Source organism: Chelonoidis abingdonii, chromosome 3, assembly GCF_003597395.2.
Source record: "Chelonoidis abingdonii isolate Lonesome George chromosome 3, CheloAbing_2.0, whole genome shotgun sequence".
In the NCBI taxonomy this organism is placed as follows: Eukaryota; Metazoa; Chordata; order Testudines; family Testudinidae; genus Chelonoidis; species Chelonoidis abingdonii.
In genome coordinates this window covers 102,617,261-102,633,348 of record NC_133771.1, presented here as the reverse complement: position 1 = coordinate 102,633,348, position 16,088 = coordinate 102,617,261, and the positions used below count along the sequence as shown (strand labels likewise).

General features: G+C 39.5%; 1 protein-coding gene across 4 annotated transcripts in view; it reads right to left on the bottom strand.

Moving 5' to 3' along the window:
- The window catches only part of LAMA2 (laminin subunit alpha 2), a 490,975-nt gene that overhangs the window by 90,966 nt on the left and 383,921 nt on the right, over positions 1 to 16,088 (bottom strand). For all 4 annotated transcript variants that reach the window (XM_075063935.1, XM_075063936.1, XM_075063937.1 and 1 more), the window contains 5 exons: positions 11,644 to 11,755; positions 5,561 to 5,723; positions 3,855 to 4,065; positions 2,095 to 2,211; positions 176 to 339 (listed from right to left, as the gene is read on the bottom strand). In XM_075063935.1, the coding sequence (XP_074920036.1) occupies positions 176 to 339; positions 2,095 to 2,211; positions 3,855 to 4,065; positions 5,561 to 5,723; positions 11,644 to 11,755 (767 nt within the window). The remainder of the gene's footprint in view (positions 1 to 175; positions 340 to 2,094; positions 2,212 to 3,854; positions 4,066 to 5,560; positions 5,724 to 11,643; positions 11,756 to 16,088) is intronic.

The window sequence follows — 16,088 nt, the reverse complement described above, 5'->3', positions numbered from 1 at the left end:
CCCCAAAGAAATGAATCTAGCCTCTCTTAATTGGGCTCTATATAGAGAATTGGAGTCTTGTATATTCATAATCACAGAAGTTAAAGTCTGAAAGTAATCCTCTTCTATTTCTGTCAGGGAATTCTAGACACTAAGCTATCAGAGTTTTAGAAGTATCAAGAAATGGCTGTCTTACCCATCCAGTATTGCAGATGATTCATTCAGTTGGGCTGCATGGTTCTCAGCCTGCAACACCTTTTCTGGAAGCATCCTATCCTGAATATCTTGGGAGAGATTGTCTATTTTATCCTTCAGCTCATCAGTGATTGGTTGTATCTTATCCCCGAAGTTTTCTACATACTGAAAGCCATGAAACAAAGGTGTTTAAAGAGCTGAATGCAAACATCATAGTCCTTCGCATATTGTTACTCTATGAGATGTAATCACATGTGCTTGGACATTTAATAAAACTTCAGTGAACTAATAAGGAAAAACACATCAGTGTTGAAATATGGGGACAATTAGGCTATTTTGAAAGCCACTATTGCATTGAAGACTTGACTGTCTTGAACTTGGTGTTCTTCCCTATTTCTTAATGATGGATGAGAAAAGATAAATGATGGATGAGAAAAGATAAAAACACACTTTATACACAACACACACACATTCACACACTTAGGGAGATATTTTCTAAATTGTGGATGCAGAAATATTTATACTATGCTGTGGTGATGTCCCTGAGATAAACTCCCCAGCCATAAGACAAATTCTGTTTATCATGTACCTTTGACTGACTGACCTGCACTTTTGTTTATTAATCCATATCAATAAGGGCTACACTTTTGAAATACCCACCACTTTCCCCCCAAAGAAATGACCTCAAAAGGGTTTCTAATCCTGCCCCCCAAAATATGGAATTTTCCCCAAAATTATACTTGTTTGAGGTGCAGGACAGAAAATATCATTTCTTGGACCAGTGACTGTTTTGAATTTCAATATTTTGCAAATTATCAGGGATAGAAATGGGAGTGTATATTACTAAAGTATCAGACTGTAAAATGATAGCATTGTAACAAAGTTATTTTAGACTATTAGAGTTAGAAGGGACCTCAAGAAGTCATCTAGTCCAACCCGCTGCTCAAAGCAGGACCAATCCCCAGATTTTTACCCCAGTTCCCTAAATGGCCCCTTTAAGAATTGAACTCACAACCCTAGGTTTAGCAGGCCAATGCTCAAACCACTGAGCTATCCCTCCCCCCAATAGAAATTCAGAGGTTTCTAAAATATATTTATTTTCTTTTTCTCCATTAAAGGTCACTCTAGCTTACACTGGTGCAAATCAGAACTAACTGCATGAAAGAAATAAAGTTATAGCTAAACTAGCCTAAAACTGATACAAAAATAACGATGTTAAAGTTAAAACTCTCAAATATTTCTGAAGGTATTTTTCTGTAAGCAATATTGCATATGAAAAATACATGATGGCATGATTTGTTCTAATGTTTTATTGGCAGGAATGGTCTGAAAAATTCCTTCATTCCATCACTACTTCTGACTATCCTCCCAAACTCATGTCCATATAAATTTTAGGGTGGGCTTTTCAAAAGCATTCAAGTGAGATAGGTTTGCAAGTCCCATTGATCTACCTAGCCCAAGGGCTGCAGCCACAGGGCCCTTATGTAATAATTTCTTATGTTTCTTTTCTCTGTTGTGTTTCACACTCCTTTTGTTTGTGTACATGTGCATCTAGACAATAAAGCGAAGGGTAGCACTGCCTACAGACTTTTTGCATCTGCTATTCTAAGGCTACTATCCTTTATTCAAGCCTAGATGCCTAATACCACACTTACAGAAGAAGACAGTCTGTAAAAAGTGAGGGATGTGTATATGTGCATTTGTGTGTAATACAATCAGATTGGGTCAACTTGGATCAGTTTATATACCCATTTATCCTTTACAACCAGGCAGTACACACAACAGTGGAAAGCCAAGTGCTTCCAATTCAAATATTCCAGCACTGATAAAGGTTGGATTAATTAGGTGTCCCTTTAATTATCCACTTAGCTGCCTCAATGTGCCTACCCTCAAAAACAAAATAAAAACAAAAACACTCACCTCCACAGCTAAATTGATTTCATTTGCAAGACGGCTGGCTTCATCCAAGATGTCATTCCCCTCGTTTAGTGTTTTTTTGGCCTCTTGTCTGCTACTTTCTACAGCTTGCTTCCTTTTCTATAGGTTGAATAATCCACACAATGAAATAAATTAATTAAGCAAAGGTTAAGCAGGAGTGGCTGGGCATTCCAACACCTTGCATTTTTTTCTGGGGCCCCCCACATGAAATTTCTGAAACCTTCAGAAATATTAGAGCAAAAAATAAAAATACAGCATGTCTCAATGGCAAAGATAATCAATATCTGAGTTTTATATTGCCCCAGCACAAAACTGTCTGACTGTGGTATTAGAGTAGAATGAGTTCTTTTGATAGTGTTATCTTGTCCAAGCATGACAGTGAATTAATCCAAACCAGAATGTTGTGAAGATTCCTGAAGTATCCATATTAATTTACATTTTTGATTTTAATTGTTGATCCCACATTTAATAAAAGTTTCCCATTTGGTTTTTTTTGACACCATTGCTTTATTAGTTTGCGAAGCAACCTTGGGACATTCATGTTTCCAACTAGTGGATACTGCATACATGGACAAGCGGGATGGCACCTCCTTTCTCTCTAGTTCAAAGTACTAGCTACAACGTGTACAGAGCCATTAAGCATCACAGAGTAGATTGACAGCAGGCCATGAAATTGCACCTTTCAGACAAATAGGAAAGTGCTATGATGACCACGAATTAAGAGAAAGGCAAAAAAGATGGACATCTCAGAATGATGAAGAGAGCAAAACCATTGGCTGAAGGGACTCTTCACAGCATTCAGATAATTGTTGTTATTATTATTTTTATTATACTATTATTTATTTGTATAATCTATGGTGCTAGGGAATGCATAAGTACTTAGATAAAAGATAATCACCCATCTTCCCTGCTCTAACCTCACTGGAAAAGAAATGTAGAGAAACTGATATTTTCTAACTTCTTTACAGTATAGCATCTCTCTGTAAATCAATCAAGCGCACAAACCTCTGATGAAAACTCAGGTCCTGGAACTCTAACCTCATCACTGTATATTAGGCAAACGCACATCGAGAGCAATGAGAGTTTGAAACATTTATCTTCATTTACATTTGACTCTGCTCTTTCTGTCTTGGATAAATGCTTGTTAATGAAAAGTCTAATGTGCTTTTCAAGTCTTTGCAATTAAAAGTAAATCAGAAGCAGATTCCCCTGCTACCAAGATCATTTATAACAGCTACTAACTACTCAAGATATACTTTGATTTATTACTCTTTAACAGCTACACACCCAGTTCATTTCTTTCTAGAGGTGGGATATGGAGGTGAAAGTGCAAGGCTACAAGATGCAACTAGAGGATGGTGAAGACTGTAATTGGTGTCTTCCTAAAACCCTTAACGCAGGGTTTAAATTTTGCATAGGGACTTTTGTGGGTCTTTGCACTGGGATGAATTTCACCCCACATGCACTATGGGGATCGAGGGCATTCTCCACCTGAAATTTCTTAGGGTCCTACTTGCTTTTAGAAGAACTAATAAGAAAACATTAATAGGTTTATACATATATATAAATCTCAGAATGATGAAGAGAGCAAAAACCGATAGTTGAAGGGACTCTTCAAAGCATATATATATATTCTGCTGGTTGTAAAAAGGATCATGAGAACCAAAGGGGTCAGAGTTCCAGATTCTGGTCTAACTCTCAAGATGGTGGTAAGTCAAGGGAATCTGATCATCAGCACTAACCTCTATCACTGTCATGTTTCTTTGGTTGATTGCAGATAAGTGATTGGCTTCCCTAATTTTACTACTGGCTTCTCTCAGCAGTTCTTGAGCATCGTCAACCTTGTTTTTGTAATCTGCCATCTTGTTCCGGACCTCATTCTTGAGCTCCTCATTTTTCTCTCTGGGCTCTCCAAATAATTTCTTCACTTTGTTCAAAAGGGCTTCTGCATTTCTGCAATTCCCAGCAACACAAACAAAAAACAGATATTGAATCCATCTTCACCACACCCAGTAATTGCATCATTTTTAATTCCAACAGCTGAAATATTCATTTTAAATAGAAGTGGAAAACAACTTTGAAGAGAGTACACAGTTAGTAAAACAAAAGGACAAGTTCATATTAGGTTTTCCTATGGAATTTTAAATTCGCTCTGAGTCCTTATTTAGGAAATGGTCTTCAGGGAAGTCTTTTTTTATATTGTCATTTTTGCAATCTGACTGATAGAGTGAGTTTTTGAGAATCACTACCCTTGTCAAAAAGCATCCGCTCATTCACATTAATGTGACGCTTGTCACAAAGTGGTCCATTACTTTGAATGGAGGGGACATGCCTGATCTGAAGCAGGCTCAAAGCAAAGCTTCAGACAAGTTGTGAGAGTCGTTTTGAAATAATTAAGTCTGTTCCCTTTTTCTTTGCTACAACCAACCTCTAGAGGGTTAGACACTTTTTTAAATTAAAATTGAGACTATCACATAGTCTCATGATTCCAGGAGCTGGCGCTTTAAGAAAAATATCAACTCTCATAAGATTCTTCATAAAATCATGAGAGTGGGCAAACTTCATGTGTAGTTATTAGGTTTGGGGTTTTTGATGAGAAAGTGGTGGATTTTTTGTTAATTATGTTCAGTAATGTGTCCTTCACGTGGACTGGGAGGAATAGGATTACAGACCTGAATTCAATTAAACATTGAAATAAGAAGGGGAGGGAGGGGGGAAAGCAACAACTGCAAGTAAAGTTCTGTTGACTATAGGAGAAAGAAGACAACTAAAAGGGAACAATTAAAACAGCCTTCTTCCTCACTTAGCACGTAGAACTTCATGGCAAACACAGGGAAGGGGGAGAACCTAGTCACTTGTTTCCTTGGCCAGAATCCTGAAAATTAGCCAGCCGGAACCAGCGACTGTCCAAAATCATTTGACAAAAGAATAAACATGATTAATTACTTCAAAGTACTCACAAGGGTTGCAGTCCCCTTCATAATGGAAATGTTTCAAAAAGGCTTTTTTTTCCTGAAAACTATGAATTTCAAAAAGTATAAATACATAATTTTAAGGATAGCATTTGTATCTCTTTCCCTTATAGAATGATTTAATAACTCCAGAAAGAGTCTGAGCAGAGAATTTCCAGACAATTTTTTTCATGGTAATGCTAATTTTTACCCAACTTTTTTGTTGAAGTCAATGGCAAAAGTCCTTTTGGCCTATAATAATTCAAACATGGAAAAACGTATCCTTCTGAATGCCTCTGCTGGTGGATAATTTAACACAAATGTCAGCATTTTCAGGAATCCAAGGGCTACAAAATAGACATGAAATATCAGAATCCTTTCCCCTTATGTTTTGGTGGCCTCCAGTTTTGAAATTCCATCGGAATGGATTACAGTTACATTAATCAGACTTATCTTATTGGGCTCAGGAGGTAGAAGCTTGTGGCCCTTCTGCTTACTCTAACTCATCTTGGGCTGCCCTTTCTTGCACGTTCAACTTTCTTCTCCTCAGTTCTCTCATCATTCTATCAATATCACTCTGCAGAGCCTGAAGACTTTTCTCCAGGGTCTTATCTTGGATTCGGAGTGTCTCATTCAGTTTTACAGCATTTTCATTTACAGCTGCAGAGGGGGGCAAAAAACACATATAGGGAATAAGTAAATAAAAGTGACACAGAGACTTTCAGCATCTGCACATCATCATCATCACCAATGGAAATGCAATTTGCAATGGGTATTCCTGCTGTGAGATATAAAGGGCAGTTAATCCAATGATCAGGAACAAATGAGAAAATGTTATATGTTCCATCAAATCCTTTATTGTATTTCACTTTCAGGCACAGTAATTAAAGTGAGAAGGTTTTATATCTAAAGTAAGAAATACATATAGAAAATAGGTACCAAACCCTTGAAATGTTAGATGATAATTTGGGACACTGAGCAGAGAGTGAGGGGGTGGAGCAAGAAATTGAATGAAAAAGTGAAATGTAAATGAGTTTTAGAGGACGGTTTACTGTTTTTAAAATTCAAGTTTACTAATGATAAGAAGAATAAATGACGATCCCCCTCTGAAAATGGAGAGTGAACGAGCTCTGGTGAAAGAGTGCAAGCTTATGAGTTTACACACAGGCACACAGAAGGGAAGAAGGGGGCAAAAAGGGATAGACTGCACAGTGGTGTGTATAAAAGTTTATGGGCATGTATTCAAGATGGTTGAATTACTCATAAATGCCAAAGCCACTCTGCAGGGCATCTCATTCTAGTACTGATAGAATATTTATGCCATAACACCCCATGGTATATTCAGAATATACTGTGAGTAAAATTTTCTAAAGCACCTATATGCCTAAACCAGGGCTGACGAGATGGAGGAGAAGCTGGTACAAACTACTGGGGCCCGGCAATCCAGAAGGGGGCCTGGCTTCATCGGCCCTGGTTAGCCGGTACGCCCTTGCTGGAGGGCCTGAAAATTTTTTTTCACCAGGGCCCGAACCCGCTCTCGGTGGCCCTGCCTAAGATCCATTTTCAAAAATGATTTAGGCATTTAGGAGCAAAAGTTCCACTGACTTTCAATAAGATTAGGATGCAAAGTGCCTTAGAATATGTCTACACTGCAGTCAGAGGTGTGACTGCAACATGGACAGACATACCCTAGCTAGCTCTCATCTAAAAACAACAATAGCAGTGAAGCTGCAGTAGCACAGGTATGTACTGTAGTGGCTAGCCCATGCTGCTGCAGCTTCCCTGCTATTGTCTGAGCTAGCTCGTTCAAAGCTAGCTTGGGTATGTCTACATGTGCTGCAGTCACAGCTGGGGATTGCAGTGCAGACATACCCTCAGTTTCTGTTCAAACTGGGATGTAATCACTTTTGAAATTTTTATCCTACAGCTTTAACAAAAAAGCAACAACAAAAGCGATTTTACAATTCATCAGAGAATTGTTATAGATGTGTCATTGTTTTTTGTATTCCTTAAGCCCTAATCCTGCAAAGAACCTTGCTACGTGGGCAGATCCTTCCAGCTGTGTGGAGCCTCATTGACTTGAATGTTACTCCATGCAGGCACAGGGGAATGCCCACACAGAGCTCACTGCAGGACTAGTCCCCTTTACTATTAGTCTAACCGTACAGGTCTGAGCATATAACCAATTATATGAACTTTAGGGCACACTGCAAGGACTCTTTATTTGCTAGGTCTGTAGGGAAGGATTGAAGTTTGGGTAAAGAATGGGATTTTGGGGTGACATGGTATATATTTTGTTGTTTTAAATTTCTGGCTGGTTAATTTAAAGTGGGGCGGGGGCATGGACTTTGTTATGCTACTGAGTGCTTATTCCTTGTAAGAACTGTTATGCATGTGGATAGGCACCCAATTTTAATTTTTTTTTAAATGGAAAGAAATAGATAATTTTGGAATTCACTAAGATTTACCTAAAATAGAAATTACTGGACATAAGTTATATTTCACACCTACAAAGGTTAGAAGCGAATGTTGTTCATCCAGCTGTAAAGAAGACAACCTGCACGTCGTAATCTTGCTGAGTTGCAAGTTATCAGACTACAGTGATGCTACTGCTTCGGGGCTGGATAGTCCCTGTCTATGAACGGCAATGAGTCTATTTGGGGGAAATTCAAAATTTGAGGAGAAAAAAGGAAACATTTTACTGGCACATTTTGTTGTGGTTTTTAAAGATGGTTGTGTACAACTACTCACTGGTTTGGAAAGTGAGAAGTAGTCCTATAGAAATGGGTTAGTGAACATAGTGCAGATGAAGCAAAGATAAACAACAAAAGCCATATATTCTATATTTATCATCACCACCAGCACAGAAAATATTACATTAGACAGAATATATATTTTTCCTACTTAAGCATATCTTTTATATATTAAATATTTTGAGTTATCTGACAAACGTTCTGTTCTCATGCCAGACAAGGTGAGTGTCTGCTGGTGCACGTGGTAGTAAGGCTTTGTATAAATGCCAGTTCATGCACTCTCTTTATATAAATCAATATATAGAAATAGGAATATCACTTCAGCCACAAAGGTGGCATCTTGTCAGTAGAATGGGTGAAAACTATGAAAGAAAACAAAGCACTTCTTGAACTATCCTGCCATAAGTATGGTGATACAGCATGGCCAGAGGGCAGCAGGAGAGGGTTAGAAGGGAGCCTTATTTCCTGTAGAGAGAAGAAAGTTTGCTATAGATTAATTAGAGCACCTGAAGCCAATTAGAGCACCTGAAGCCAGTCACCTGATAACCCCCCCCCCCGCCTCAATCAGACAGGGGAGGAGTTGGAGCAGAAAAGATTGGTGTTGGAGCAGAGAACAGTTTGAAGGGAAGCAGAGGAAAGTTTGGAGAAGTGCTGTGGTGGGCTAAGAAGTCCTAGATCCTAGGTAAGGGGCACCTGGTTTGTGCAGAGGGAGGGCAGGAAGCCCCCCACAAGCTGAAGGACAGGTGAGGGAAGTAGCCCAGGGGAAGGAACCGTCAGTTCAAGTGATTCACCACTACCCTCAGGGGCTCTGGGCTGGGACCTGGAGTAGAGGGTGGGCCCAGGTCCCTCCCTCTCCATTCCCCTCCTCTAGGACACTAGTGGGGCAATTAATATTCCAATTTAGGAGCAAGAAATGGCACCCTGAACCCCCTCCAAAGAAGAGAAAGTGCAAGACCCATCATAATAGTGCCGGCAATTTGCCACAGTATGCAAAAGTACATATTTACTTAATAGGATCATTGCGGCATTTTATTCCTAGTTATTATCCTCTGCCTGTTTGTTTATATGAATGCTTTTGTTAAGAGAGCACCCTGGTAGAATGGAACGTTCCACTTTCAGGAACATTACTGTTCACTCCTCAATAGTCAATCAGGAATCTTCAAGGTTGTGAGAACTTCATGAGATCAGATTTTTAAGCTCAGGTCCATGGAGGTACTTAACCCCTAACCATCAGACTTAGGCTCCACTGAGATCCGCAAAACTTCTGCTTAGCTGCTGCCTACCCCTCTAGGTGTCCGAACTCATGTGGTGCCTGCTTTTTTGCAGTATAATTTCCCTTGGAGCCTCAGTTTCTGCCTCTGGACATGTGCACTGCTGCCTCCTTGTAGGTGTCCTGGCACTTATCTCTCACCTAAGCCCCAGAGAGAGCCACAAACTGGGGGAAGACAAGTTTTCAGCCCCTAACGTGCATGTGAGATCCAGTCTGACCAAGTACCATTCAAAACTCTGGGTGGGGGTCCCCATGTTATAAATTTTAGCCCAATAGTAAGGGATATGGGAGACCCTTGTTCCATTCCCCCCTCTGCTTGATAGGGAGAAAAGATTTTAAAAGGCTCACAGATGGATATGCTAACTGCCAGGCTAAAGAATTACTCACTCTCACTGTCTGTGGCTCAATGGCTCTTCAGGAATTTATTTACCAACAGCAGTTTTGTGTGGAGTAAGGCAGGCACCTCAATCATTCTCACAACAAACAATTTAGGTTGCTAAGCTGCCTGACTCCTGAAGAGAGGCTCCCAGCTGTGGATCAGTAGCAGCCCTTGGATACAGCTAATCGGGGTGACCATTCCAGACCCTGCGCTTTGGAGGGCCCCACAGGCCGGTGCGATTGGCTGGCACGGTTGGTCCTGGAAGAGACAGGTCAGTCCCAGAAGTGATGGATTCAACACTTCCACCCTGGGCCCTGCACCCTCCTAGGGACAGCCCTGACTAGCAGAGACAGGCACCTCCCTGCCAGTCTTGATTTAGGTGCCTATCTCTATGAAAGGGGTGGGGCTTAAGATACACCCCTCTCATCAATATCTCCCATTGGCTAGCTTAGGCGGTTCCTTGCCTAACATGCTGCTTTTATGGATCACATTCTAAGGCACCTATTTCTCCTCATTAATTATATGGGAAGCCTAGGTGCCTAACTCAGGCTTTGTGGATCAGAGTGCTGTTCCTGCAATTTCCTAGGTGGATAAAATTAGACATTGTGAAGCTTAGTGTTGTAACACCTAAGTCCTTCTGTGGCTCCTGGCCTTAGTACCTAACGTCTGCCAGGTTTGCATAGATGTACTTGTGGGCAAAACTTGCCCTTAAGTTTGATTCACAGTGTTGGTTAACCCTGGATGTTGATTGACTGGTAAAGAAGCAATGGTTGATAACAAAAACTGGTGCCAGAAGCACATTTTCATCTGTTTTTAAAAATGCTGACTTGGTTACTGGTCAAACACTCTCTCTACTTCTAGGATATTATGCGTATTTGTTTCAATCCCATCAAAATCTTTTAATTCTATGTTACCAGTTGTCCCTGGGAACCTGCCAGAAGCATCTTCTGTGGTGATTCCAAACACTGGACACAAACTTTGTGGAGCAACAGCTTTGACTTGTCATCCTTCAAACTCACTTTAGTCTAAGAGCACGGAGTCTGCACTTTTGTAGCCAAGTTGGTCCCAGGATATTAGGGACACAAACCGGGTGAGGAAATATTTTTTATCTGACCAACAGAGGTTGGGCCAATAAAAGATATTTCCTCACCCACCCTGAGTGCAAGGAGCTCAGCCTAATTCTGTTTAAATTCACTTTGAAAACTGCAGATCTTTTCATGTTGTTTTTTTAACACTTACTTGTTTTATGTCAGGGTTGCAAGATAAAAAGATATTTTAAATAACTGATTAGTTCTACCAGGTGGAGCACATTGGGATTCATTACATGAAAGTCAATATAAAATTAATCTACAGTATAGTCTGGTGACAATTTTTTTTTTAAATGGATAGGCTATATTCTGCTGTAAGTAACACCCATACAACTCCACTGAAAACAATGAGGGGTAGTAAGAGTCTAATAGGAGAGCAGAATGCAGCCCGATATTTCTCAAATTAAACTACAGTTAATTATAAGAAGCCAGGTTTTTCAAATGTCTTTACCTTTCTCTTATTTTATAGCTTTGTAGAGTATTTAGGTTCTGCTTCCTGAAGCTGGCTGCCATCTTTCCGCTCGTGATTCTCAGCTGCATTTGTAGGTGCAGAGAATTAAATTCTTGGGGGAGAACTGGCTCAATGCCATTGTTCATGGCTAGGACTCGCTCGCAAATTCCAAGCAGCAGATGTTCATTAGCAGCAAGTAGTAATGTATTTTTGAAGTCATTCTGAGAAATTAAGATGTAGCCTCAATGCACCAAGTGAAATGATAAAATTATATGAGGCTTTTTTGTTCTGCCCAAATGAATTTTTTTTAACTGCCTTTAAAATAAACAACAGCTTAGCAGAAGGCACCCATTAGTTATGTAATCATAATAGCTGTTCTCAAGAACTGGAACATTCCTGAAGGAACACATCCAATTTCTTGCTAGCCTGTGCTCATAATTACCAATCCACTAATTGTTGTTATGAACTGCACCCTGTCGATCACAGAAGTCTGCAGATAGTTTGCTGGAGCTTCTTAGCCTGACTCTTAAATCACAGGACATCTACCAGCTAATGCTCTCTCACTCTCCCATTGTCTCTTTCCCTACTGTCTTTCAATTTCCATGAGAAGCAACTGCCATAGTTTTCTTTTTCTAATACCTTCCGCAGCCTGGAGTGTGTTCTTGATGAACTGTCCAAGAGACGTGGCTCTCTCATTAGTCCTCTCAGCATCCTGCCCTGTTTGTTCTCCATCTGCCGTCACCTTGGTAGCCTAGTGATCCAAATTGAGGAAAAGTATAATTAATGGGCATGACAAGACTGCACCAGGAGATATTCCCACAGGCTGAATCCACTTGCAAATCTTTCCTCAGGCAAAAGGCAATCGATGAATTATTGATCAGATGTACTGGAAATGACACACACTGCTCAAGTACACAATTACATTTTATTTCCTCTTCCATTACATGGAAATTGGAAGGCTTTATTTTTAGTTCTTGGAAATGTTAGTTGTGTGGAACAGCACACAAAGGGACTCAAGTTGAGAACATTCTTTGAATGTGTTTAAAGCAATGTTGTTCAAAAGCTTTTAATGGATACTTTAGGGTGTACTTCCACTAGTTTCACTATGTGATTGATTTCCTGATGACAGAGTGCAGTATACACAGTACTCCCTACCTGTTATGTCCCCTGAGGTGTTTTTGAAGAAGACACGGCCTGTTTCAATAAGTTAGTAGAATTTTAAATCAATACATTAATTAAGTGGAGGAAGAAAGAAAAAAGAGAAAAAAAAGGAAGAAGAATTACTCTCATTCATTTTGCTTAAAATCTTTTGTATATAACATTTTCAAGTGATCAATCCAGTTTTGACTATGAGTACCTACATGATTTATAGTCTTAATGAATCAAAACATATCAGGATGGAGATGAACATCAAACACAAGTCTGACAAAGCACTAGTAAGAAAAAAAAATCCAAATGCATTCATCTTTATTTTCACATTCAGAACATCCCTATTTATAATACACCTACATTCACCATATGATATCTGACCATTTCTTCCAAACAGTTCATATATTGAGTGTAAACACTATTTCATGGAGGAATATAAGCTGTTTGTTTAGGAATGTGATTGCCCAGAAGGAAAGTCCCTGGCAACAGGGCATCATGCTCTCTCCAGTTCCTTGGAAAGGGTTGAAAGATCTATGTGATTTGGAGCAAGCTTACATTTTATCTGGCTACAGCTATGCAAACCCTGTTCTCAGATCCGAACAAGCACTGCAATAATCTAGTCCAGGGAAATTAATGACACTTTAAAACTTTGAGTCTTGTCCAAGCTGGCTGTGTGTGAATCCTTACTTATCACACTAGATCTTGCTCAGGAATCCCTAAATCTGCTCAGGAAAACTGAATACAGTACTTGTCACTGCACAGAAATGGCATTAAAAATCCAAGAAATATAATAATTTATGGTACTTGAAGCATAAATGGCCAAATTTGTCCTTGAAATAAAATCCATGGATGATTTCAATCTATTATACTGATCTACCATTACAACATAGGTAATTTACATTAAAAATGGTTGAGGTGAGTAGAAGCACTAGTCTTTCCTTCTTACCCTGACCATTAAAAGAACATGGGCTCATCATTTCTATGCAAGTTATGCCTATGTTACTGGATGATCAAACCTTTAAAATATGCCTCAGAGGCAGAACTGGCTTGGTAAATTATACAGGGCATCCAGTACAGGTGATTGCTGGATGTGCCTTATCTTGATGGACTACTGGTCTTATCCAGGATGGCATTTCTGATGTCATTTTGTCCTCATGTATTTGAGAATTGTCCTATTATTTATCATCACATCTCCAGCAATCATCCTTTTATTCTCTGTCTTTGATTTTCGTAGAATGGTTTACATCAGTTTCACTTTGTTCTATAATGTTCTAGTTCTTCACTACAAATGATGTTTTATAACTTGCATATACCTTTCTTATCCTTGATTACTTTTTTCACATTCATATTAATTCAGATTGGCCTTTTTTTACTTTCACTATTTATTGCCGTATGCCATGTATTACATTTTGGCACACATTAATCTGTTTTTGAATAGTTTCTATGTCCCCTCTGTGACCATTACCTTAACTCTTTAAACCCATTCAGCTCCACTGAATGCTTTTTGTATTCAACCATAATTTGCTCTACTGGAAAATACATTTTTCACTTTATTTTTTCTCTTTTTCAGCCTAACTTCAACTCTACAAACCAAATTAAACAACAGATAGCATCACTCCGATACTGTCTCACCATAACATAGACAATCAGGTATTGTTGTTTGTGAATAAAGTGCTATTTTCCATGTATTGAGTTCATTAGAATTCCCCATATCTATCTACAAGGGCAGGCTTCAACTGAAGAAAACACTGCTTATGTTGAAAGTTACATCTCAAACTCCTTTCTGAGCAACTACCAAAGCCAGCCAGATAAGAAGTAGAGGAAGGTGGTAGAGTGATATCCATGAATGAGTTTTTAAACAGGGTTGGGGAGGTTCAAAGGTTATAGAATTTTAGACACAAGGTTCTATCCCATGGAAATTCAGGAAGAGGGAATGTTTTTAAGTCCTGCGGTCCTTACAAGCATCTTGTGTGGCTAGGGTTCACAGGTGGCACACTTCCATATATATAATCTTTATTCTCCATTGCATTTGGATCCCTTTCTGCCAAAACTGAAATCCATACAAATATTAGCATCTGTGTTCAGCTCTACTTCTCCCTCTGTGTGATAGGATCTTCTAATACCATCTTCTCTGACTGAAGGGACTCCTACTGTGGTGCTGCTTCCACCCTGCTGCATGCCACCATGGAAATAGCTTCACCAAGAGCTTCTACTGAACACATGCTTCAGGTGGAGTGAACATGCAATGCAGACATATATTTAGCTAATTCAGATTGGCTACACATAGGCAGGTTTTGGACCCCTCTTCAAGTACTTCCTCCTACCTACAGCCCCAGCCAACGTTGCCTCGGCCGCCTGCTTTTCCAGATCCAGTAACAGGGTTTTCTGAGTTGTGGAGGCTGTCATGATGGACATAGGGACATCCTGATTTGCAGGGTAAGGTATGAGTGAAGAGGTTTTCTGACATTCTCGCTGGGAAGCTCAGCTCTTACAAGTGCAGTCCCCAATGCACCACCTGAGTCTCAGTAAGGGTGGATTGGAAGAAATGAATGAATGGAAATGTGGGTGAGGGAGAATAAAGTCAAATAGAGAGCCAGAATGGGGAGAAAAGAATGAGCTGATGGAAAGGGTTGAATACCCATGCGTCTGACGAAGTGGGTATTCAACCATGAAAGCTTATGCTCCAATACGTCTGTTAGTCTATAAGGTGCCACTTTATTGTCACTTTTGTCACTTTTTAAAATTACATGGAACTTCTAAAATTTCAGGTGCATACTCAGCAGCTGATATTAGCAATACAACTCTCAGTGTCATGTGTGTGTGTTAATTAATGTCCAGAGAAGCAATTCAACTACTTTGCTGAATATCATCTCTCCAGGTCTGCCAGTCCTTTATATTAATGTTCCATCAAATACTTGAACTTCAGCACTGCTGATATCAATTCCCCTTTTCAGAGTTCTCGACCATTAGGTGGCACACTTTATATTATTTTCCTTTCAGACTCTCTCTGATGATCTAACAATATTCCAATCTCTGCACTGAAGCTCTAATCTGAAATAAAAGCTTTCCTAATAAAAACAATAACTAGCACATAGAAGTGACATCCAGAGACCCTCACCTTCTCAAAATAAAAGTGGTTTAAAAATTATTTGATTTATCACTGTAAATGCAATTGCCATTTTGATAGCCCCAATAATTGACTCTTTGTGATAAGTAGATTTGATTTTAAATCAGAAATTTCTCTGTCTTGCTTCTTAACTGGGAATGGAAACAACTCTCAGTGCTGAGAGCAGCTTTATAGCACAGTGCTCTATAGCAGTGGTTCTCAACCTGCGGCCCGCTTGCAGCCCAATCAGCACACAACTGCGGCCAATGTTACATCCTCAGGGCCATACAGGTAATATATATATTGTGTGGATGCAGCCCACCTGATACACAGAGAGCTGCATATGTGGCCCACAATGGTAAATTGAGAACCACTTGTTGTACAGCTTAATGAGAAATGAACAACCACAACAAACAGATCATGTGACTATTTAAAACAGGCAAACCAAAATGCATAAACAGCAAAACCTTTTCTATAATATGTCTGAGATCTCCTGGGCACTTTAAAACTCCATCGCGAACACTGAGTGAACCTGTGGTACCTGTGTGTGAGAGGCAATCCCACAAATGTGTGTATTATTTCTCTGAAATATTCAGGCCCAGGGGATTTGAAAGAGAAAATTATGCTTTTAAGGGATTAATAAAGAATTACATCACCCTGTACCGGAAATCTACTGACCACTATACGTACCTACATGCCTCCAGGTTTCATTCAGACCATATCACATGATCCGTTGTCTTGACACCATCAAATTAGGCCTGAATAAAGACTGGGAGTGGCTGGGTCACTACAAAAAATAATTTTCCCTCTGTTGATACTCACCCCTTCT